This window comes from Uranotaenia lowii, chromosome 2 (genome assembly GCF_029784155.1).
Source record: "Uranotaenia lowii strain MFRU-FL chromosome 2, ASM2978415v1, whole genome shotgun sequence".
Lineage (NCBI taxonomy): Eukaryota > Metazoa > Arthropoda > Insecta > Diptera > Culicidae > Uranotaenia > Uranotaenia lowii.
Genome location: NC_073692.1, coordinates 404,158,582 through 404,181,796, shown reverse-complemented (window position 1 = coordinate 404,181,796; position 23,215 = coordinate 404,158,582). Strand labels below are relative to the sequence as shown.

General features: G+C 36.4%; 1 protein-coding gene across 1 annotated transcript in view; it reads right to left on the bottom strand.

Moving 5' to 3' along the window:
- Positions 1-260: 260 nt before the first annotated feature.
- LOC129744463 (synaptogyrin) overlaps positions 261-23,215 on the bottom strand; it is a 31,602-nt gene continuing 8,647 nt past the window's right edge. Inside the window, exons 2-4 of the mRNA XM_055736984.1 lie at positions 12,041-12,272; positions 11,651-11,974; positions 261-3,136 (exon numbers count right to left, since the gene is read on the bottom strand). Of these exons, the coding sequence (XP_055592959.1) occupies positions 3,111-3,136; positions 11,651-11,974; positions 12,041-12,272 (582 nt within the window). The 3' untranslated portion in view covers positions 261-3,110. The remainder of the gene's footprint in view (positions 3,137-11,650; positions 11,975-12,040; positions 12,273-23,215) is intronic.

Genomic DNA, 23,215 nt, shown 5'->3' with positions numbered 1-23,215 from the left:
TTGATTTCGGGTTTTTTTTTATCTTCAAATGCTCAAACTAAAGAAATTAACCTCAATCTAAGATAAAGCTTTGTTGTTTGTATATTTTTTCCTATTTCAGTTTTAATGGATTGACATTTTTCAAACTTCCGATACATTTTGACTAATACTTTTGGGTTTTGCGTTGGATTTGAATCTGTTTGGAAACGATTTTGTTAAGGATTTTTTTAAGGATTTTTTGCAATCGATGCATTAAAAACGGATCCGGCAGAGCGTTGGGATTTTTGTTTCTGATTTACTTTTCAATCATAATCACATTCACTTGCTACTACTTTCTATCAATAATGAGGAATGATCGCTTTCGTTTTATTGATTAATTTATACGTATTAATAAGCAACTAACCGAAGAGAGGTTAACGTATGATTATCGTACAATTTATTGATAATTTTTTTCTGGGGTTTGAACTAATATTAATTGTAAATATTTCTCGACGACAGCTTCTTAAAACGGAGATTCCATCTTAACTTTATCATTGGAGTTGGATTCCAGAACTTTGACGTTGAATGTTCGTAGAATTGTTGATTTCGTCCTACATTTTTTTAAAGTTAAAGTTTGTCAGAAAAGGTACCAATTGCATGTCAAGTTATTGTTTATTTCCGAACCTAATTATAACGCGCGGTAACAGTATCGATAGATTACTTTAATTTCCTCTATTTGAACTATGTTTTTCTTGAATTTGTTTTTCACATTCACGTTTGAAAAACGGAAAAAGGTGGATAATTCAGCTTCTAAGTTAACACAAAAATAGCCTTGCACTACATCTTTCATTTGAAAATACATATATTAAAGTATTTTTCTTGTTAGTTATAGCGTGTCTTGTCTTTAAGGTTTCTTGAGATTTTTTTCTGTTTTTAATTATTGATATTTATCCCATGATTTCGCTCTATAAATAATATATTGTGTGTTTTGTTGTATATCAATAATAACTTTATATCATTCTGCTGTTTTATTTTTCTCATCTTCTTTATTATTTTGCATTCGCTTATTTGCTTCTCGAAATTCAATGCTTCATTCAAATAGCTTGTTCCGTTGATTTGTTCCGTGTCTTTATTAACAGGTTATTTTTGCTTATACGGATTTCAATATTTGATCTTAAAAACATTTATTCACGTGGTTAAGATATAGTTTCAGGTTTGATAATTCTATGTCTCCAGATATTTATGATACTAATCGATGAATTTAGGAAATTCCGAACTAATTAAAGTTTGAACATGAACGATTTGAAATTGTAATCGTGTTGTTTTAGGTGAATACCTTCAAAACCAAACTCTAAACATTCAAAATTGAAAAAAAAATTAAAAAAGATATATTCAAACATAATTTCAACAGTTCTAATTCTTTTAAAACAGATTCTTTAAAACTTTTTTCTGGAATGTAAGGTATAGTTGATTTTGTTCATTAGTTGGTGGGTTTTGAGTGATTGTTGAAGAGATTTTTTTTGTTTATTTGTGATAAAATGTTTGAAGGTGTCGTCGTCTTACCGAACTGGTTGGTTTTGGGATGTTACCTGATTTTTTGATGATTTTTTTTCTGTTTTGTCATATTTCTGTCCCTTGCTGCATTCAACCATATCAAATTGAAGTACCCTTTTTTTACAATATTGTGTGTACCATAATTAGTTTCAACAGCCGGTTAGCTACTTATTCGAATGTTCTTTCTATGATTACTATCAGTTCCGAAACATTGAACAGTTTACTTTAACCTTAAATCTAAGCACAATTTTTATTTGCGTTTTCGTCCTAAACACTTTCCGTTCAGATGCCACTTCACGCTTTTGCATCACAAAAACTTTTGAAAAAGCTTTCGAATAAAATTTAATGGAACTTTCAATGTATTTTATTGCATCGAGCACTGTCCTTCTGACTTTGAATACTGCGTCAATCGAATCTTGTGTGAGCGACACTTTTTTTCAGAAACTTAATTTGATCTTACATCTGAAGTATCTCGGCACAAAACTCTCTCCTAACCTTAACACGTTCGTCGCCATGGGACCCATAATAGGGTGACGGGTGTATTTCCTGGGGCCTGGCAATTAAAAAAACACGGGTGACGCTCTCTTACTCAAGTTAGCCGTTCAATTTCGCCACGCTTTTCAAATCTTAGAGCTCTCTCCCTTAACTTTCACTCTCCGAAAACTACTTCGGGCCCGGCAAGTAAAACTTCCAAAATGCGCTTGACGACGAACGTGTTAAAATTACCCTCAACTCAACAGCAATCTTCTTCAATTTTTTGTAAGTATTCTCTACGGTTTTTTGTAATCATTTTATGTTAATGTGTCTGTGTGTGAATTCTTTCTCCTGTAATAAATAGCAGAGCTTCCGAACACTCTCACCAGCAGTTTCCTAAAAGCTCTCCGCAGGTATTTGGATTGCTAAAAATATAATATGGTTATGGTTTCTGGGCTATCCTGCTCGTTGTGATGGTATCAAATGGCTGTTTTTTTTTTGTTTCCTTCTATTTCAACAATTGGTTTGTTTTGTTTTGTTAGTTTGAGTTTGGCTAAATGTCCAAAAACAAAAGCGATTTACAGCTTATGTTGATGGATTCCAACTTTTTTTTTTTTGCTTTCTGCTCTATTTTATTTGAAGGGTTAACGATTTTTGTCTTGTTTTTGCTTACTTAGGGTTTAAGGTGTAGGTTTCTTTTTGGTTTAGTTTTGTATTTTGGTTGTTTTTTTTGTCTATTCTGGTATGCGCCAACGAGGATTGCAACGTGTCTGTCTTCAGCACGCGCTTCTGAGCGAAATTATTATTTAAATAGGTAGTCTGTGGTAGTCCTAAACATATGATATATTCCTATATAACCAGATTAGAGAGGGATAATTATTCGATAAATACCATCTCCGTTTTTTTTTTGTTGGGGGTTGATACAGACAAATGTTTTGGTTTTGCTTTTTTGTTTTGTATTTGTGTAGGTAGAGTCGTCCCCTTCGCTACTACATACTGTTGCTGCTGCTTATTCTTTTCCGTTAGCAAAATAACGAATCTACATTTTTTGTATGTATTTTGTTGTTGCTGTTATCAATTAGAGATAATGAAGGGATCTTCTCGTGTGTTCCTATCGCGAGGATTTAATAAGTGGGGGCTGTGAAGTCACCTGAAATAAATTTAAAAAAAAAGGATTTAATACACTTAACAGTGGATTGTAGCCTTTCTTACAGTCTGTTAATAATATGAGGATACATATTATACAAAATCATAAACAAATGATGTTCAAAAAAATGGTAAAAAATTGTGTAGTTTTAGAAACAACTATGGTCATTTTTGTCATTTTTGTCTCGTTCGTGGAAAAAGCTTCCTGAGCACGACGGCACGAGAGAAGATTAGATAGAGTGTATCATCCGAGTCATCGTGTCGTTTTCTCCTTCTCAGAGCAATCTGTGCTTGAGAATTACGCGTTGGGTGAAGGATAGGACTTACAATCGCTATCGTAGCATACGGTGTAAGATTCAAGTCCCTATGATTGACTCATTGAACTTCGGGGTTTAACCCCTTTATGCAATGCAATTCATTTCATTATGAAACGAGGCTCCAGCTTTTAATTTTTTAACCCAGTTGAGCTAAACGCTGAACTGAAGTACAAACCGAATGAAACTATAAGTGCTAAACGAAATTGCAATTTTGACAACATTGTTCGTTTTGTCAATTATGTCCATAATTGTCATGATTGTCATTCTGTCGAAGGTTCTCGCGTCGATTACTCACGGGAAATTGTACACTAATAAAGGGACCCCATCGCCCAGCGGCTGAATTCATGCTCAGCCCAGCCGCCATCTCAGTTCAAGATGGCAGCCCCATCGTGGAATAGGATCCTAGGTTAACAAACTACTGCTCCCGATTTATTGAATTGTCAAAAATTCGAAAGAAATGACCGACCAGCAACATTGGCGACGACTTTTAGCATAAGTACACGGACACGAAATGGAACTTGAAAAGTTTTAACATTTGCCCAATAAGGCAAGCTGGCTCAACTTGCTGGAGAAGCTAGCCGCCTTAAGCTAGAAATTCTGGGACTAATCGAAGTCCGCTGGCCTAACTCTGGAGAAACCAAGACACAGTCCCGCTTTACTCTGACATAAGAGGAGAACACGCTACTCGGGAACGAGCCTGCAGGCCCATGTTAAGCTGTTAAGCCCGCAGGCCCATGCGACCCTCATAAAATGGGAATCGATAAACGAAAGAATAATCGTAGCCGGATTCAAAACACGGGTTAGAAACCTTGAAACAAGTTGAGCACCACTGACTTTCAGTGTGTGCTCCACATCTAACTTTTACCCAAAACACAAACATGCAAAACCCAAATCTTGTACCAATTATAATTATTCACCTACACACGACATTTTAAAAACCTAAGCTAGCTTAACATAATTTCTACTCACGGACCCGTATCCTACTTTAAAGACAAACATCTGGTAGCCAACACAAACAACAGTGATATCGCAGCTCGGTTTCCTTAGGCATCACGGTAGTATCACAGAAATATCTGGCAATCTGGCAGCCCTGCCTGGCTGCACTGCTCAACGGACGCATGGTTATTGCCTGGAGCATCTCTATGTCTGCTTCCGGCTGGATCTGTTCCGGCTTGGCCATGCGACGGCTGATCGGCTCGCAAAAAGGCGATTGGGGTACGTTGTCTTCTTCAAACCAAAACTTCCACCATCAGTGCACAGTGGCGCAGAACATCAATCTAGCTGTACGAAATTAATAGCGCCCAGAGATGAAGAGATAGACATTTGATGTCTTCAGCAACATTGTCCAGTGTTACATGGAGCATATTCTAGTATAAAAATTTTTGCCGAGTGGTCCACCGATAGCGAGATAAAAATGCTAACTTTTTTGTTTTTCAAATTAGGGCTTTGATGTCTTGAACAAAGTTGTTTATCTGATCAAAATTCATAAGTTTGTTGAATTTATCAAAGTTCTATCACATCACCCTCAGGAGTTACAGTCAAAGTAAAAAAAAATCTCTTGAAAAAACAGTTTTTTGAACCTGACACGTTGTAGATTGGATAAAATGGTTCACTGTCTTTGAAACAAAGTTGTAAAATGCTATGATCTACAATTGTCTTATACATCATGATGGGTTTAGAAGTCGCTGAAGCCCTATATAGAAAGCATTTAGTGTATTTTATTGGCAATTTTGGAAGGCTCGTCCATCGAAAAGTGCACATTTTCGCAACACCCCTTTTTTGTGATTATTTTCGATGATAAGCGAAATCATTTCCATTTGAAATTAGAGGGTGAATCGGTGGAACTAGTAGAGATTTGAACGATTGGAAATACACTTTTTATATATTTTACTTATAGAAAAAACGTTGAAAACATGTAATTTATTAATAAAGTATTGCAGTTTTCTTTAACATGTTTTGTTTCATTAAAAGAAATTTAATTTCGATTTTTCAAATCATTTAAACTCCAAAAAATTAATGATTAATGATTAAAAATTTTGATACGCTGCTCTTCTTCCTTGGACAGCATTTTGACAACTGAAGAGTGAATTCCAAAATCAAAATAGGAGCAACATTCTGCACACACACACTTTCAAAATAAGGGGTGTTCAGGTTTTTTAAATTCAAAATTGAAAGAAATACGTCAAGTTGATATTGACCAAATTTTGACCGTATCACCCTTTATACTGCTTTGGGGATCAAAATCATACGGCGAACATCCTCTTCTAACGGTAAGTCAATTATTTGCTAAGTGATCGAAACTAAAACAGAATTTCAAATTGTTTCTTCCAGAATAGGATGCTGAAATCTGGAGGTTCTCCTTAAATCAAGAGCTTTGAAAAGCTGGCACGATCATTTTCCGTACCACCCGGAAACCTGAATCGGGTCGGACTGGCCGTTGTGGAACCGTTAGATTTGTCTGCTGTCGGGATTCTTTTCTGAACTGAATTTGCTGCAACATGGATCTTTCAGATCAAATGACAGGAAGCCGTCTTGGAAGTCTCGGAATGACTCGGAAACACTGTAACCATTTGTTACAAAATTCTTGTTGTTTTTAAATTGGTACATTGTAAAGTACTTTTGTTCTTTTGTTTTATTTCTTGTTAGGGTTAAATAAAATATTGTTAGATTTAAATTAGAATAAGAACATAATTTGTTAACACACTCGACATCATGGCACAACATGCAATGGGAAAATTCTTTCTTTTGCAAATGGAAGGAGATTGCATGCAACATCGTTGGTCGAGGAAAATGGTTTCGGCGTTAATGCTTTGATACTGGCGCGATTTTGCCAAAGCACAAAAGGGGTGATTTCATTTCAATTTGACCGGCAACGGTCATTAGTCAAACAGGCGTGAGTGTGATCAAACCGATAAAGTGGAGTAAGAAAGTGGTGAAAAAGTGTCACGGTGGCCATCCTGGACTACTTGCAGGGCACCAGCCTTATTCAGGTAGAGTTGAAACTGCTCCACATACCAGTGGCCCTCACTTACCCTTTTGAATTTCCGTTCAAAGGACCTTTTTTCTTTACCATCAAAAACCCTTTCTCGCTACTCAAGCGGCAAGCCGTTTGACAAACACCCGATAACACTCCTCGGCCTAGTGGGCCCAGTAGCCCACTACGTCTAACCCGTAAAAGATCGTCGAGATCCTCTGGTCTGCGGGCCATCAACGTAAAGGAGGATTTTCCCTCGGATCGGGGAAGACCCGATTCTAACTTACAAGGAGGGCCCTTCTCGATTCTACCAATCAGGTTAGCCTGGGTAGGTCGATTGAGCCAAAGAAGGAAGCGCCTGTGAGATACCCCCCCCACTCCACGTTAGAGTCAGTACAGTTTCATGGAAGACTGACTCTATTGAGCCACCATTTTGTTCGGCGGTTGGACCCACGCGTCACCGCTGATCGCCAACATCGTAGCTACCACTCAGTTCAGCATCCAGTAAGCAGCACCAGAGAACCAGCAGCGAGTTTCAACACTGCGAAGCTGGTTTGAGCCTACAGCCTTAGCACCACCCTGGCCTGGATAGACCAAAGCTCAAGCGTTAGCATTGTCAAGTATGTGAATTCCTACCTGTTTATCAAATACTTTTCTGAAAACAACTTTTGTAGGGTTACCGGAAAACCGTTCCACTTCGGTAGTATTTTCCATTGGACGGATTGGAGTGTTTTTTCAGCCTGTTGGAATGCCCATTTTTGGTACATGAGTCCATCACTTCCGGCACTGCCCCGCTCTGTGACTAGAATCGTTTTCGTTTTTGGATTTGGTGGCTATCGTGGAGGAATTTAACTTCGGCTTTATTACTGCTAGCAGGTGATGCTTTTCCTCAGCTCGTCGCCTCACAATATTCACAAGGAATAAAACGCGCGAATTAAATTTTGGCCACATCCGCCAGTAAAACCAGTCGAACATGCAAAAAACGCCATTCCGAAAAGCTTCTGTCGGAGCAGAATCGGAAAACAAAGTTTTGCTAAGGAATCTTTCATTGTCGATAACCGGAAAGCCTGTACAGTAGACATGCATGTTAAACAAACAAGAAATTAAATATTTAAAAAATGATAACTCGTATTTTTCTATTTTTTTATCTACAATTCTGAAAATTTCACATTTGCTATTCTGCCTTCCGAATTACGGTTCAAAAAAACCATTTTCCTTCTTCTAGGGTGCTACCCCATACGGATGAAAAATAACCACATTTTCCACTTCTCAAGAAATGTCGAAAAATGACTTCTACGGAAGAAGTCAAAAAATAACTTAATTCGGAAAGGTGTGAAAATGATTACTTTTGAACGATAATTGGTTAATGAATTTCAAGCGTGTAGGATAGACTACACACTCAAGACGAAATAACTACAAGTACTAAATCATAATGCTACAACCTTACAATGGTCCAGTGTTATGCGCCAACTGACGTTGCTTATTTGCAGGAGAAAGAGCAGTTTTACAGTCAACTGAACAGCGTGGTTGAGAAAATTCCAAAAGGTGGCATTCAAATCCATTTAGGTGACTCCAACGCATGGACCTTGAGCGCATCATGGGGTGCCATGATCTAGAACAGATGAGCGAAAACGGAGAGAAGTTTGTAGAATTTTGTGGCAACAACAACATGGTGATCGGTGACCTGTACGTCGTGGCCTAGAGGATTGCATCCTTGTCTTCTAAGCCAATGTTCATGAGATCAAATTCCGGTCGTGACATAACCTGGCACACATAGTATGATGAAGGTTGGCGGTTTTATCATTAGTGTAATGCTAGCCGGGTATACCTTGAAATTGTACGCATCAATGATGCAGCACATGCATGTGAATGTATTTTTTAAGGGGGGGGTAGGGTCTAACGGGTAAAAAAAACACCATTTTCACGATTTTTTCTAGAGCTATCGTTCAAACAAATGTATTCAAATTTTTTGCATTATACAAAGCATTGTTAAAAGAACATTTAGTAATTTTTTCGTAGAAAAATATTGAAACATGAGCCGGTGACGGAGCACTTTCGAGGATGCCTTTTAGAAAACAGGATTTGCGGTGGACACTGTATCTCAGCACAGAATCATCTGAAGTTAAAAAATCAGAGCAAAATATTTTTAATAGATGTTTTTCTGGACCCCAACGTTTTTATTTAACTTAAAAAAAATTTTATGAAATTTTTGTGGCTGTTTGAAGTAAAAACTACGATTTTTCACGAAAAAATCCGCCTATTTTTATCTGTAAAATCTCCCCAAAGTAAAAAAAAAAATAAAAATAAAAACGTTGGGGTCTGGTATTTTATATGTAGAAAATATGTTCCAAATTTGAAAAGAATCGGATAAGTAGTTTTCAAATGGCGATGTCCACGGACTTTAAAAATGTGCTTTCGAGAAAAACGCGTTTGAAGTTTCTGCTCTTGCTTTCTTGCAGTATTAAATAGGAGGAGATAAAGGCCTATAATTTCTACAGTTTTGCTTCAATTGACTTGAAAATTTGACACAACATTCTTGAAATGTTTTACAATAAGAAAATAAAAAAATAAAAAAATCGAATTTTTGAAAGTGTTAGACCCTACCCCCCCCCCCCCCCCCCTTCCCTTAAGGGAACTTAGATTGCACTTAAAGATCCTACCTAGTTCTGTGTGTGCTCGTAGTGCTACTGGTAAACAACTGCAACATTAACCAATAGTGCAGGGATGTCAAATAGTATAGCAAAGTAAAAATAATAACGCGGGGTAATACCACAATAGATCAACTTAATGGTCGCAGTGGACTCTCTCCCCAACAGGAAAAAAAATGGTGATCGGTGGATCGCTCTTCCCCCATCAACCAGCACATAAGGTCACCTGGGTATCCCGAGATCGCCGAACAGAAAATCAAATTGACCACATCTGCATCAGCCGAAAATGGAGAAGGAGCCTTCTTGATGTCCGCAACAAACGAAGCGCAAACATTGCATCTGACCATCACCTCGTCCTTGCCTTGGTGAGATACAACATCCGCCGGTTGGAGAATCCAGAGGTGACGGTACAGTCGAAGTGGAATCAAGAATGCGAGCCATGGTACTCTCGGTAAAGTTTGTGGAAGAAGAAGTGAATGGATGTCGGATGAAACTTGGAGAATGGTCGATTATCGGAGAAAGGCAAAAGTCGAAATTGAGCAGGTATGTACCGGGTCATCCAAAGCTTAATCTTGAAGTACTCTGCAAAGTGATCCTTAACAGGATTCAGTAGAAGGTCAATCTTCTACACCCCGACGGCATCAATCTGGATTCCGATCCGAACGATCATGTGTAGACCACATTACAACGAATAATACTGGAACAAATCAACGAATTCCAGGACTCTCTTCTGCTGGTGTTCGTTGATTTCGAAAAAGCATTCGACCAACTGAAGTAAACCATCTGGGCTGCTATTGGACGACGAGGGGTACCAGAGAAACTAGTCCATCTCGTCGAAGCACAATACGTGGCGTTTTCGTACAAAATCTTGCACGACGGTGTATTGTCCGATCCAATCCCGGTAACTGCTGGAGTGAGACAAGGATGTATTTTATCACCGCTGCTTTTTATCATCGTAATGGATGAGATCTTGACTGGATCGATTGACTGTAGACTAAACCGAGGATTGCCGTGGAGTCCTTCGACATTGGAACAACTGAACGACCTTGACCTGGCAGACGATATTGTTTTGCTCGCCCAAACACAACAAGACATGCAGAGCAAACTCGACGACCTCACCGAAAGCTCCAAGGCAGCAAGTCTCAAAATCAATGTCGGAGAGACCAAGTCGATGGACACAAAAAATCGTTCTAACTTCGTGTAGATGAGCAACGAAAGTGTAGTGCTTCCAGTATCTTGGCAGTCAGATTACGCCTAATGAAAGACATCGAAACCCGGATCAGAAAAGCCCGATTTGCATTTGCGAGTCTTCGGAACATCTGGCGCTCACGTCAGATATATCTACGAACAAAAATTTGAATCTTTAACTCAAACGTCAAATCCGTATTGATGTACGGGGCGAAACTTGGTGCACATATGCGGTAACGACGCGAAAGCTGCAAGTATTTGTAAACCGTTGCCTGTGGAATATCATCCGCGCTTGGTGGCCTGGCAACTGGATCTCAAAGTTCGTGGCGGCGCACAGTGGTTCAAATCCCCAAAAAGCCGGAAAAAAGTCCATTTTTCAAGTTAGCGACAACCAAATTTTTTGTGTTGGAATCGAATCTTCAATATTTTTGGAACGTTATGATGTATTTAGATATTTTCTAGGACCTTTTATACACCTTCTATGAAACAAACATGAACGACAAGTTAAACACAAGAACTAAAAATAGGATTTTTTATTCTCAACCCAAAACAACTTAAAATAGCATATAAATCTTTAAAAATTTATAAATGTTTATACCGAAGTGATGTATTATAATCTTATTCACAGTTTGAAGATGAAAAACGTCCTCAATATCATGACCTACTAAAGTTTCCCTTGATTTAAAAACCAAAAACAGATGAAAAATTTTTTCGATTTACTCTATTTATTTTTCGGAAGCAAAAATAAAGCTTGCGCTGCCGATCGCCGTGGTAAATGATACATCGTTGGATAGGTGAAAACCTCAGCAAAAACATATCTTAAAATCAGCTGCTAGTTTTTGCTATATTTTGAATACGATGTCTTTGAGTGGAACGCTGTTTGGTTTAAAAATGCAAATTTAAAAGTATTTATACAGAATAAACCAAGCATTGTTTGCTTCGGTACATATGCAAATTCACCATAAAACATCAGTTCTAATATTAATCCAACTTACCTAAAGGAATTTAGGAACCCATACTTAATTTTAACAAAAATATTCATAATTAATTGAAAAATATTAAATTTTTCAGCATAAAGCTCAAACCCCGTTTTAGAAATTTTTGAAAAAAATAGCAAACTTTTAAAAAACTTTGATTTATTATTTTTTTTAACTTTCCGCTTATAATCTTTAACAAAATAGCGTTTTATTATTTTTTCCCCACTTTTTTGGATTTTGAACCACTGTGCGGCGTAGTCTCGCCGCTGAATTCCGCACAGTTGACAAAAACCTGGCTGGCATGAACGAAAATACCCAAAATCACTGTTAATTTTAGAGTCAAAACCCCAACTCAGAGTGTAACTGAATAGTCATGATTTTTTATCGTTAAAATTTTAGTTCTGCTGGACTCACCGGCCTGCTGCTGCTGCTGACCGCTGAACGGCGCCGGCTGGTACTGGTCACTGTCCGCTCCTCCGCCACCCACCGGATAGGAAGCGTACTGATTTCCGGCGTTCGGATCCGATTCGTACGTGGACGAAAACGACGGATCCACTCCGGCCTTGAAGCGCAAAAAAGCGAAATACGCACATCCGGCCCAGGTGAAGATCGAGAAGAACGAGAACACGATGGAAGCCTGCACGTTGTTCACTCCCTCTCCATTTGGCGGATCATCGGCCTTGCCCCACGCATTGGTCAAATAGCAGAAGCCGATGAAGTACAGGAAGGTCCACAGAGCTAAAATTGTAGAATTGTGGGTTTAACGTTATCTGGTTATTCTATAAAACTTGAGATACAACTTACCGGAGAAGCCCAAATCACCGAGGACGTAGTGTTTCCGCGTCTTGACCGAGGACATCTGCTCGAAGAAGTACTCACCGGCAATGAATCCCATCGAGGCCAGGAAAGCGATCACTCCGATACCGACTCCATAGTTGCAAGCATTGGAATCCCTATTGATGATGCAGTACTCCTTACCGTTCTCTTCCCGCCAGCCCTCGGACGATATGCAGCCGAAGACAATGATGGCAAACAGCTTTAAATGGAAATTGAAAAAATAATTATTAACTATTGGAAACAGCTATCAGAAGACAATTAAAGCTAAATGACCAATAGTTTCAACAGGTAAACCCGAATACAATGTTTTTGATGAATTTAAAATGTTCTTACTAAAGAAGATAATTTTCCCCGATAATTCCGTCAAATTAATATAAAAAAAAAACAAAAATCATGGTGATTTATCTCAAATAAAGTCTTTGATCTACTCTGAGAAATTAGAATTTCGATATTGCACTTCAGGAATGTAACTCTAAATCAAAGTAGAAAATAGAACATTTTGCCGAATAATCTCATAAATATTACGGCGTTTTGATAAATTTTAACAACGAAAACAAAATATTTCAAAAACGTTCCCGCACTCATTTTCCTCTTTGAACTGCTCTCACTGTATTAGTCAAAAGCGCAAGAGAGTTTTCCCAAAAATTATTGAGTACTGAGTGACTCATCTCATCAATGTTGAGGGTGGCATCCTAGTGAGTGCCACCGAAGCCACCTTTCTGAAGTTCCCTTTTTCATTTCCATCCACTTTTTCACAGTCAGAATTTGTTTCCGGAAAATTCAGACACCTATCACTGATTTTTCCTTCTTCAAATCGACTGACTATCGATTCCAGCTAAACAGATGGATTCTAGTTGACATTATTCATTGACTAGGAAAACAATTCCGTCTTTCTTGCGTCCTTGTGCCGTTTCCTCAGTTTAACATTTTCGATCATTCGAGCCGCCTTCTGGGGATGATTAGGCAAATGTAGTTGTTTTTCTTGTTCTTCCCTTTTCTTTTCGACTCTCTTGGGGCGCCCCCTGCTGGCTGGGCGTTTGTTTGCTGGTATGTGTGTTATGCAAACGCAGTTAATCTTTCTTTGCTCACTTGGCTCCGAGTTGTCAACACCGACACGATTGTGCTTACATAACACCTGTTTACCATGGCCATCAATCGAAGTTCGAAATTAATTCTACCAGTCCCATTTGATCATACTGATTGGGTGATAATATCTTGGATTTTCCATAAAAATAACATACATTTGTATAGTTTATTTTCTTAGTCACCATTTTTATATATGGTTTAAGAAAAGACCAGAGTTGTTGAAAATTGAAAAAATTGATAGGACAAAAAATGACAAAACTGACAAAACTGACGAAAATGACGAAAATGACGAAAATGACGAAAATGACGAAAATGACGAAAATGACGAAAATGACGAAAATGACGAAAATGAGGAAAATGACGAAAATGACGAAAATGACGAAAATGACGAAAATGACGAAAATGACGAAAATGACGAAAATGACGAAAATGACGAAAATGACGAAAATAACGAAAATGACGAAAATGACAAAAATGACAAAAATGACGAAAATTACGAAAATGACGAAAATGACGAAAATGACGAAAATGACGAAAATGACCAAAATGACGAAAATGACAAAAATGACGAAAATGACGAAAATGACGAAAATGAGGAAAATGACGAAAATGACGAAAATGACGAAAATGACGAAAATGACGAAAATGACGAAAATGACGAAAATGACGAAAATGACGAAAATGACGAAAATGACGAAAATGACGAAAATGACGAAAATGACGAAAATAACGAAAATGACGAAAATGACAAAAATGACAAAAATGACGAAAATGACGAAAATGACGAAAATGACGAAAATGACGAAAATGACGAAAATGACGAAAATGACGAAAATGACGAAAATGACGAAAATGACGAAAATGACGAAAATGACGAAAATGACGAAAATGACGAAAATGACGAAAATGACGAAAATCACAAAAATGACAAAAATGACAAAAATGACAAAAATGACAAAAATGACAAAAATGACAAAAATGACAAAAATGACAAAAATGACAAAAATGACAAAAATGACAAAAATGACAAAAATGACAAAAATGACAAAAATGACAAAAATGACAAAAATGACAAAAATGACAAAAATGACAAAAATGACAAAAATGACAAAAATGACAAAAATGACAAAAATGACAAAAATAACAAAAATGACAAAAAATGACAAAAATGACAAAAATGACAAAAAAGACAAAAATGACAAAAATGACAAAAATGACAAAAATGACAAAAATGACAAAAATGACAAAAATGACAAAAATGACAAAAATGACAAAAATGACAAAAATGACAAAAATGACAAAAATGACAAAAATGACAAAAATTACAAAAATTACAAAAATTACAAAAATTACAAAAATTACAAAAATGACAAAAATGACAAAAATGACAAAAATGACAAAAATGACAAAAATGACAAAAATGACAAAAATGACAAAAATGACAAAAATGACAAAAATGACAAAAATGACAAAAATGACAAAAATGACAAAAATGACAAAAATGACAAAAATGACAAAAATGACAAAAATGACAAAAATTACAAAAATGACAAAAATGACAAAAATGACAAAAATGACAAAAATGACAAAAATGACAAAAATGACAAAAATGACAAAAATTATAAAAATTTCAAAACTTACAAAACTTACAAAAATTACAAAAATTACTAAAATAACTTAAATTTTAAAATTACAAAAATGACAAAAATAACAAAAATGGCAAAAATTAGAAAAATTACAAAAATTACAAAAGTAACAATAAATGACAAAAATTTAAAAAATTACATAAATTATCAAAATTTAAAAATATTTTAAAATGTTACTTATTTTGAAAATACTAAAATAAAATAAAACATTAAAATTGATACAAATAACTAAATTGAAATTTAGAACCACCAAGAATGAGATAAAGGACAATACCGACTGAATTTATTTAAATTTCTCAAAAGAAAAAAGACATAAAAGTTACATAAAAACTACTCTAATTTACATTCAAACTTTATACATAGAAATTAATCAACATTCCAAGAGAAATTTTAGCAAATAAACTCAAACACAAAACGATTAAAAAAATTATAAAAATGATAAAAATAAAAAAAAAATGATAAACAAACAATTTGAAAAGGGATTTCTGTATATCTGTCTGTTTCCCAGAGAGTTGGAACCTAGTGAAACGATTTACGTGAACTTGACAGGGTGGGGCTATAAAGGGCGGGGAGGGTTCCTATTATGGTTTGAGACTTCTATGGGGAAGATTTCTAGCGGAAACCCAGTAAGCGCGTCCTCTCAGAAATCGACAGAGCATGCAAAAAATTGAGAGTTGAGTCACCGAACTTAGAATAAAACGGTTAACTTCGGCGACACTCCAAGAACGCAAATATTTTCATTCGGTTTGTCCTGCCGAGATACCTAGAGGCAACAAATACGAATGCGTACATGCGAAATCAGTTTGAATCGTACACTCGTACGGTGTGGTCGCATTTTGTCCCCGTGTCCCGTGTGTGCTTTCAATCGTAGCTGTCGACTTCTCAGGCAGGCGAACACGCGTCTCGGAGGGAAACATACAAACACGATTCGGATTGTGTTCGTGTGTTTCTCTGGAGGGCGTGTCTTAGCTTAATTCGTGGCACTCACCCAAGGCACGCGTATGGTGTGTTCCTCTCTAACGATGTGATGATGCAAAATCGCCAGAGAGATCGTTACGATCCCTCTGGCGATTTGAGTTACCTCTCTGCCGATTCAAATTAACCGGGAAGGGGACCTTCCAAACAAAAAAAAAAAACATATGTTTAATTAACTCGAGAACCGATCAAGCAAATGGTACCAAATTTAACATGGAAGGTTATTTGAGCCCAAGAAATAATTCCCCGACTATTTGAGACTCCTCCTTCGTTTCAGTAGAGAAACAGGAAGGGGTTAGGATGGCTTACTTACAGTTTTTATTTTTCATATATAAAAAACTAATTTTCCCAAAAACAGTCATCTATCTAACTTCAGCTTTCTCATGCACTAAGTTAACCTTTTTTTTTCGAGCACTTATTAACTGACTTACAGCCTTTTCCCCGAATCAGTTTTTTTTTCATTTCTTCGACTTCAAATAACTTTAAAATAAATTATTGTAGCTGAATACTGTCTGAGAATCATAAAGAGCCATCAGATTTTGTACAGCCACCTTGTCCACCTTCTTCGCCGCAGAAAGCCAGTTTGCCTTGAACTGCTGCCCGTTCAAGGCAAACAACGTGTTTCTTCAGAAAGGCAGCAGACGTTTATTCAAACACTCTTTCACATAAATTTCTTGGTTGACATTCCCGGATTTCAAGCCACAGGTACAGATGGCTTGCCAAACCAGATATTTCTTTGCGAACTTTGACAGTTTCATGTGTTTGAAAATATCTGCTACCTTTCCCATTCCTTTTGCCGCATAAAACTCCTGTCCCGGAAGCTGCTTGTAGTCGGCTTTGACGTAGGTTTCGTCAAACTTCGTCAAACTTCGTCAGCATCGTCGTGTACAGCCTCCGGGATCGCGCTTTGGTCGTCGTATTTGGAGTCACTACCTTCTTGTAAGTCGATAGTCCGGCTCGTTTCTTAGCTCGATGCACGGTTGTAGACGATACACCCAGCTTATTTGCGGCATCTCGGAGAGAGAGGTTAGGATTTCGCTTGAAACTACCTGCAACTTTCTTTGTCGTCTCAGCGGCTTCCGGTTTTCGATTTCCCCCCGATCCAGACTTCCTGGCTGTCGACAAACGTTCCCCAAACACTTTAATTACGTTTGTAACGGTTGATTTGGCAACTTTTAGCGAGCAAAATTTTGATACGCTGCTCTTTTTCCTTGGGCGGCATTTTGACAACTGAAGAGTGAATTCCAAAATCAAAATAGGAGCAACATTCTAGACACACACACGTTCAAAATGAGGGGTGATCAGGTTTTTTAAATGGAAAATTAAAAGGAAAACGTCAAGTTTATATTGACCAAATTTTGACCGTTTCACCATTTATATAAATAAATATATACAAAGTGTCGGTGTGTTTAGTGTTAAGAGTTTCACTTGCTAGCTTTAAAAATAGATGCTTGAACTTTTTGTTTTGAGATTTAAAAGTTTTAAAACTGTTTATCTATTACATGCTTATTTCATATTCAATTGAATACTTGGAAACTCTATGGTAGATAGTAGAGAATTTGTATCGTAAAAAAATTGTGATAATAGAGTCATCCTCTCAAGACCAATATAGCCTAAAGAGATAGATGGTTTTACGCCCGATGGGCGATGACAAACGCAGAAATGGTTCAAATTCTCAACAGTCTACCCCACACATCATTCGTTCGTTCCTGGAACGATCTCGAGAAGTGCTGTGGCTGTGCCACTAAACGGTCCATCGATTTTAGCCGGAAGTCGGAAGAGCGGTTTCGTTGGCGCCAAACGGCATATAGCCAGATACACATGGATCACATACCTTCATTCATACATATAGATAGTTGGTTCGAAGCACAGACCTGCCAGTATCCGTCCATTTATTGGAAGTGGTTGATTACCGACTGCCAACTTGAGGAACGTACGAGTATGCATGGACGGACAAATTTTCTCGGTACTCAGTCGGGGGGACGTTTTTGAATGTTTGCTACCATCTTCACCCCATCCGCAATTGTGAGGTGGTCTCTTCCACCAAACTGGCTGAATGTGACATACCGTAAACTGGGGGAACTTTGATCACTTTTTTCATTCATTTTTGAATATTTTGGAAGGAATTGCTTTTTCGTAATACCTTAAAGCTTTAAAACCCTTACTGAGGTGAGGAGTATTAAACATGATCATTGATTGCAGTAAATTTAAACGGCATTGGTGGTTATAATTAAATGTTTGTTACAAAACCAGATTTCAAGTTTCGGGGTAACTTTGATCACTATGCACAGTGGTCCAGAAATGAAATTTAGCGGGAAACAATTATTTGCGCTCTTGCCTTAGGTTTAAGACATTTGGTGTCCAAGACAAAGTTGTACAACATTACAAGGCGCTACTTTTGAATGAAACATTTTTAGGGTGGTTCATAAAACTCCTTAGATACGAAAATTATTTTTTTACTGTAATGAGATAGTGCTGTATTATGTTCAGCAATTGTGTAGAACAACATAATTGATGAAACTTTGTAGAAGACTTTGAATGTCTATCTGTTAACGTTTAGGTTTTATGATGCTTTTTCGTGTACAAGTTAGGGTGGTCCTACAAAAACAAGTTTTTTTGTTATAACTTTGTTGGGTATCAATTTATCAAAATCATGTGTTCGACAAGTATTTAGCAAATCATTATGCGCATCTTTTGTAGCAAACAAATTTCTGATATCTGCTTTTGATTCGCAGTTATCACGAATTTTGTGTTCAAAAATGGCCGTTTTGTATGAGCCATAACTTCAAATGGAGCAAACCAAAAAATTCAAACTTTAATTTGTTTGAAAGAACATGTTAAAATCTACATTATATCAAAAAACTGGAGAGGTGTTTTTTGTTTAAAGCTTTTTATTTACATTTGAACTTGGCCAAAATTGCCATTTTTCATATAACAAAATATATCACTTTTGCTCTGCATTATGGAATTCTTCTTTGCTTTCGCACCCATAGTCAACAATTCTTAATTTTTACTACTACAAAAGCAGAGTATCCTATTCATAACCTTTTGACAAAATTTTGAAAGACTAACATAGCCAGAGGGGCACAAATGAAAAAAAAAAGGATTCTTGATTATTAATGTATAAAACCATAAACTGAAAACAAGATTCGTCGTAGGCGAAATTGAAAGGAAATACATTCTTTGATTCCGACGATGATCAATCAGACTTCGGTACAATCACAAATGTATTTTACCATGATTGACACAAAAATTGTCAACGATTTGACTCGCACAAATTCACAAGCGTGCTATATATTGTCCTCCGATCAGGAAAGGATTTGAATTTACCCGGCAATTCGTAAGACCTCGATGAGCCCGAAAATTATAAATTCGGATTGTCACCGTTGCATGCACGCATACGAACGATGGAAATGTTTATGAAGATCGCAGATCGTCTTTGTATGGACAAACCCACTTGGAGAGTCAGGAAAACCAATATAGAAGTGAATGAACGGTGTCAAAATCTTCGAAACATACTAAAAGAACAACTGAACTTATGTATTGATGAGCCTAGGGTCACCGGTGGGAATTCCAATACAGGAAATATTGCCAGGAAATTCTTCGAGGAACGAATTGAAGTGGCACAAATTACGGGGCTGAATGTTCAGCTTTTGGAAAAGTTTTACGTGATTTTAACCATTATCAACAGTAGCTCCGTAATCAACGTTGAATCGTTTGAAGGGTATGCTGAAGAAACTCGGGTGCTTTACAACAATTTATATAGATGGTATCCCGTTTCTCCAACCGTACACAAATTGTAAGTGCATGGAGCAGCAGTCTTAAAAAATCATATTTTACCCATAGCCATGTATTCGGAAGAAGCTGGTGAAACAAGAAACAAAAAATTACGAAGATTTCGAGTAAACCACTCCAGAAAATTCGATCATGTGGTTAGACTGGAGGATGTTTTTAAAAGCCTCCTCCTGACATCAGATCCGTACATCTCACTATCCAATAGAAAATGTATGAAATATTCTAGAATCAGCCTTCCTGAATGCAGCCGTCATTTGATCTGTGACCCCTAACGTGTTTTTTTAATTAGTTTCATTACATTCTAGCAAAAAGTGTTTTTTTTCTATGAATTTTTTTATTGATTTCTCAAATAAACTTTTTTCCCGTTTTTAAAAAAGTTGTTCAGATCTGTTAACTATAATGATGATATAAATGTTACGATGCGTACGGTTATTCTTCACGCAGCCAAAAGTGGTAAAAAATAATATAGAAACGTTATATGAAAAATGGCAATTTTGGCCAAGTTCAAATGTAAATAAAAAGCTTTAAACAAAAAACACCTCTCCAGTTTTTTGATATAATGTAGATTTTAACATGTTCTTTCAAACAAATTAAAGTTTGAATTTTTTGGTTTGCTCCATTTGAGGTTATGGCTCATACAAAACGGCCATTTTTGAACACAAAATTCATGATAACTGCGAATCAAAAGCAGATATTAGAAATCTGTTTGCTACAAAAGATGCGCATAATGATTTGCTAAATACTTGCCGAGCATATGGTTTTGATAAATTGATACCCAACAAAGTTATAACAAAAAAACTTGTTTATGTAGAACCACCCTAACTTGTACACGAAAAATCATCATAAAACCTACACGTTAACAGATAGACATTCAAAGTCTTCTACAAAGTTTCATCAATTATGTTGTTCTACACAATTGCTGAACATAATATAGCACTGTCTCATTACAGTAAAAAAATAATTTTCGTATCTAAGGAGTTTTATGAACCACCCTAAAAATGTTTCATTCAAAAGTAGCGCCTTGTAATGTTGTACAACTTTGTCTTGGACACCAAATGTCTTAAACCTAAGGCAAGAGCGCAAATAATTGTTTCCCGCTAAATTTCATTTCTGGACCACTGTGCTATGGTTTTTACGTATCTCAACATCTTCAAATTTATTGTTTTGATGCCATTAAGCACAGAAGGCTCAAAACATCGATAACAGCAATTTTTGTTTGGACTCAATTGAATTTTCAACGTTTTCTTTCAAAAACAAATATACTCGAAAGATGGACAATGTTGCTGCATACATTTAGGGGCAAAAATTATAAACATTTCTCAATATTTTTTGGCATCGAAAACAAATAAAATTTTACCTTCATGCAATTCCCTAAGTCCTCGTACTGTTCCCAAGTTCTTTTTTTCATCAAACTTTACCATTTGTTAGGGGTTTTAGCCATTTTTACTATACAGGCTTTTTCATGGAAAATGACCGTTTTTTTAATGTCCAAAAATTATCATCAAATGACCATAAAAATAACACTTAAACATAACCTAAACCAAGAAAAACGTTGAACTTCCACATTAAACGACCCACTTGCTCCTAAATGCTTAAGTTTGATCAGGAGAGATGTTTGTTTGTGAGCCTTCAAAAAACCAGATATTTTAAGATTCTAAAATTATATTTTAAGTGATATAAAAAATCTCCTAATTAAAACCAAATTTAGCTTATTTGTTACTCAATTTACAGGCTTTCCAACGTAGAAAACAGTTTTCCGATATTTCAACTATATACTTAGCTAATGATGATTATCTGCAAAAATTTCATGTTGATCAAAGTTACCCCGCTGATCAAAGTTCCCCCAGTTTACGGTACTCAAGTGGATATGTCGTTAATAGAATTCCTTTGGAATGTGCTGCTCATTGATGGGTTCGAATTTTGGAGGAATCGGTGAACTTCAATCGAAACTGCCTTTGATTGTTGTAATTGGGTTAAAAGATTCTCTTTAACTTTAAACTCAGTTTAAGTGAACTGAGTTTTTCGGTTCAACAGCGGAAGTATGTTTAAAACGCTAAAGAGGAAAGCGATTTACAATTTTTTAACTTCGATATTCATCACACCGGAAGTGTTAACGCATTTACGACAAAAAAAGTACGTAACTATTTTCCCATCAACCAGACCAGTAGTAGTTTTTCCCCCTTTCCTCACACAGCCAAGAAAGTCTTCGAACGTGTTCGGTGAGCGATGAAAATTACTGACAGATGGTGTGAATCACATCCTCCGGACGAACGGATCGATGCTTGATATACCTAACATGCTAGTTAGAAGGACGACAGACACTTTGACGATGACAGGCGCTGCCTGATCGTTGGAGGATGTGCGAAGAAATCAAGAATCCTTCTTGCTGCATCACAGCAAGCGCCGCCCGATGAAATCTTCCAGTGCGCTGTGTTCATGAAACATTTTTTAACGTGCCTTGATGAGGGTGATTGTGTTTAGAGCAGGGGTGAGCAACCTTTTGAACCAACGGGCCAATTTAAATTTGAAATTTTGTCGGCGGGCCGCACTTATAATGACTTTTTACCGTGGTTGAATTAAAAGGAATCTTTCGATTGCTTTGATTCAGTTGAATCATTCAACCAAGTAGGCTCATACCACAACAGAATGACTTTTTGTTTTTTTTTTCAATAGTAAGCAGAGCTTCGTGGCATTTCAATAACTGAAAGTTTTTGGCGAAAACAAATCTGAAAAAGGAAAGATAAATCGAATTTACTTTTTCAACATCAGAAATTCAACACGACTTTTTGAATACCCGATATTGAGAAGGTGTATCATTAAATATTTGTCATTTTTTCAATTCCCTCAATTTTTTTTAAAGTACTTTCGGCAAACATTCGTTCATAATACATTCTTGTTAAAACTGTTACTGTTATTCGTCATCACTTCCATTTAAAAATCTCCTGGAGCCTCCCAGAATGATAACTAAGAGTGTGAAAAATATGTATTCAAAGAAATCGCCGTCTTCTCAGCGTTGGAAGTTGAATCGCAAATTGACTTTGTAGGATTTTTTTCCACAGTTAAAACTTGTCCTCAAAACCTAGATTTTTTCCTTCAAACGGTAAAACCCCCGTTTCTTAAATTGAAATTGAAAAAGGTGGTCGAAATCACAGAAAAATTTTCAATTACACATATTTTTAAGCAATTATCTACAAAACTACATTCTTAATTCTAGAATTTTTATGCAGATTTTTAATATTTTTTCTCTTATTTAGATATTATTGGGAAATAATTTCTCTAGTAATATAATGACTTTGGTAATGGGGAATGCGATTGAAAAATGAAATAACTCAATTTATCGATGTTTGTTATAAATTTTCTATCAAATTTCTGAAAAAAAAACATCAAAGATAATTCTCAAAGACCTTTTGGGTCGAATCACAAAATTTCAGATATCTATTGCTTTTATCAAAAACTTTGATTTTTGTCGGTAACTTTGATGCCGGATAATTCAAGTTGATAAAAAATTCAAAAACGTTCACCCAGTCATTATTATTATACTTTCGTAATTTTCGTCAATATTCAGAAAAAAAAAATTTCACATGGTTTTGGTTTTAATTTTTCCCAGTATTTTAATGCTAACCGAACCATCTTTTTTTCC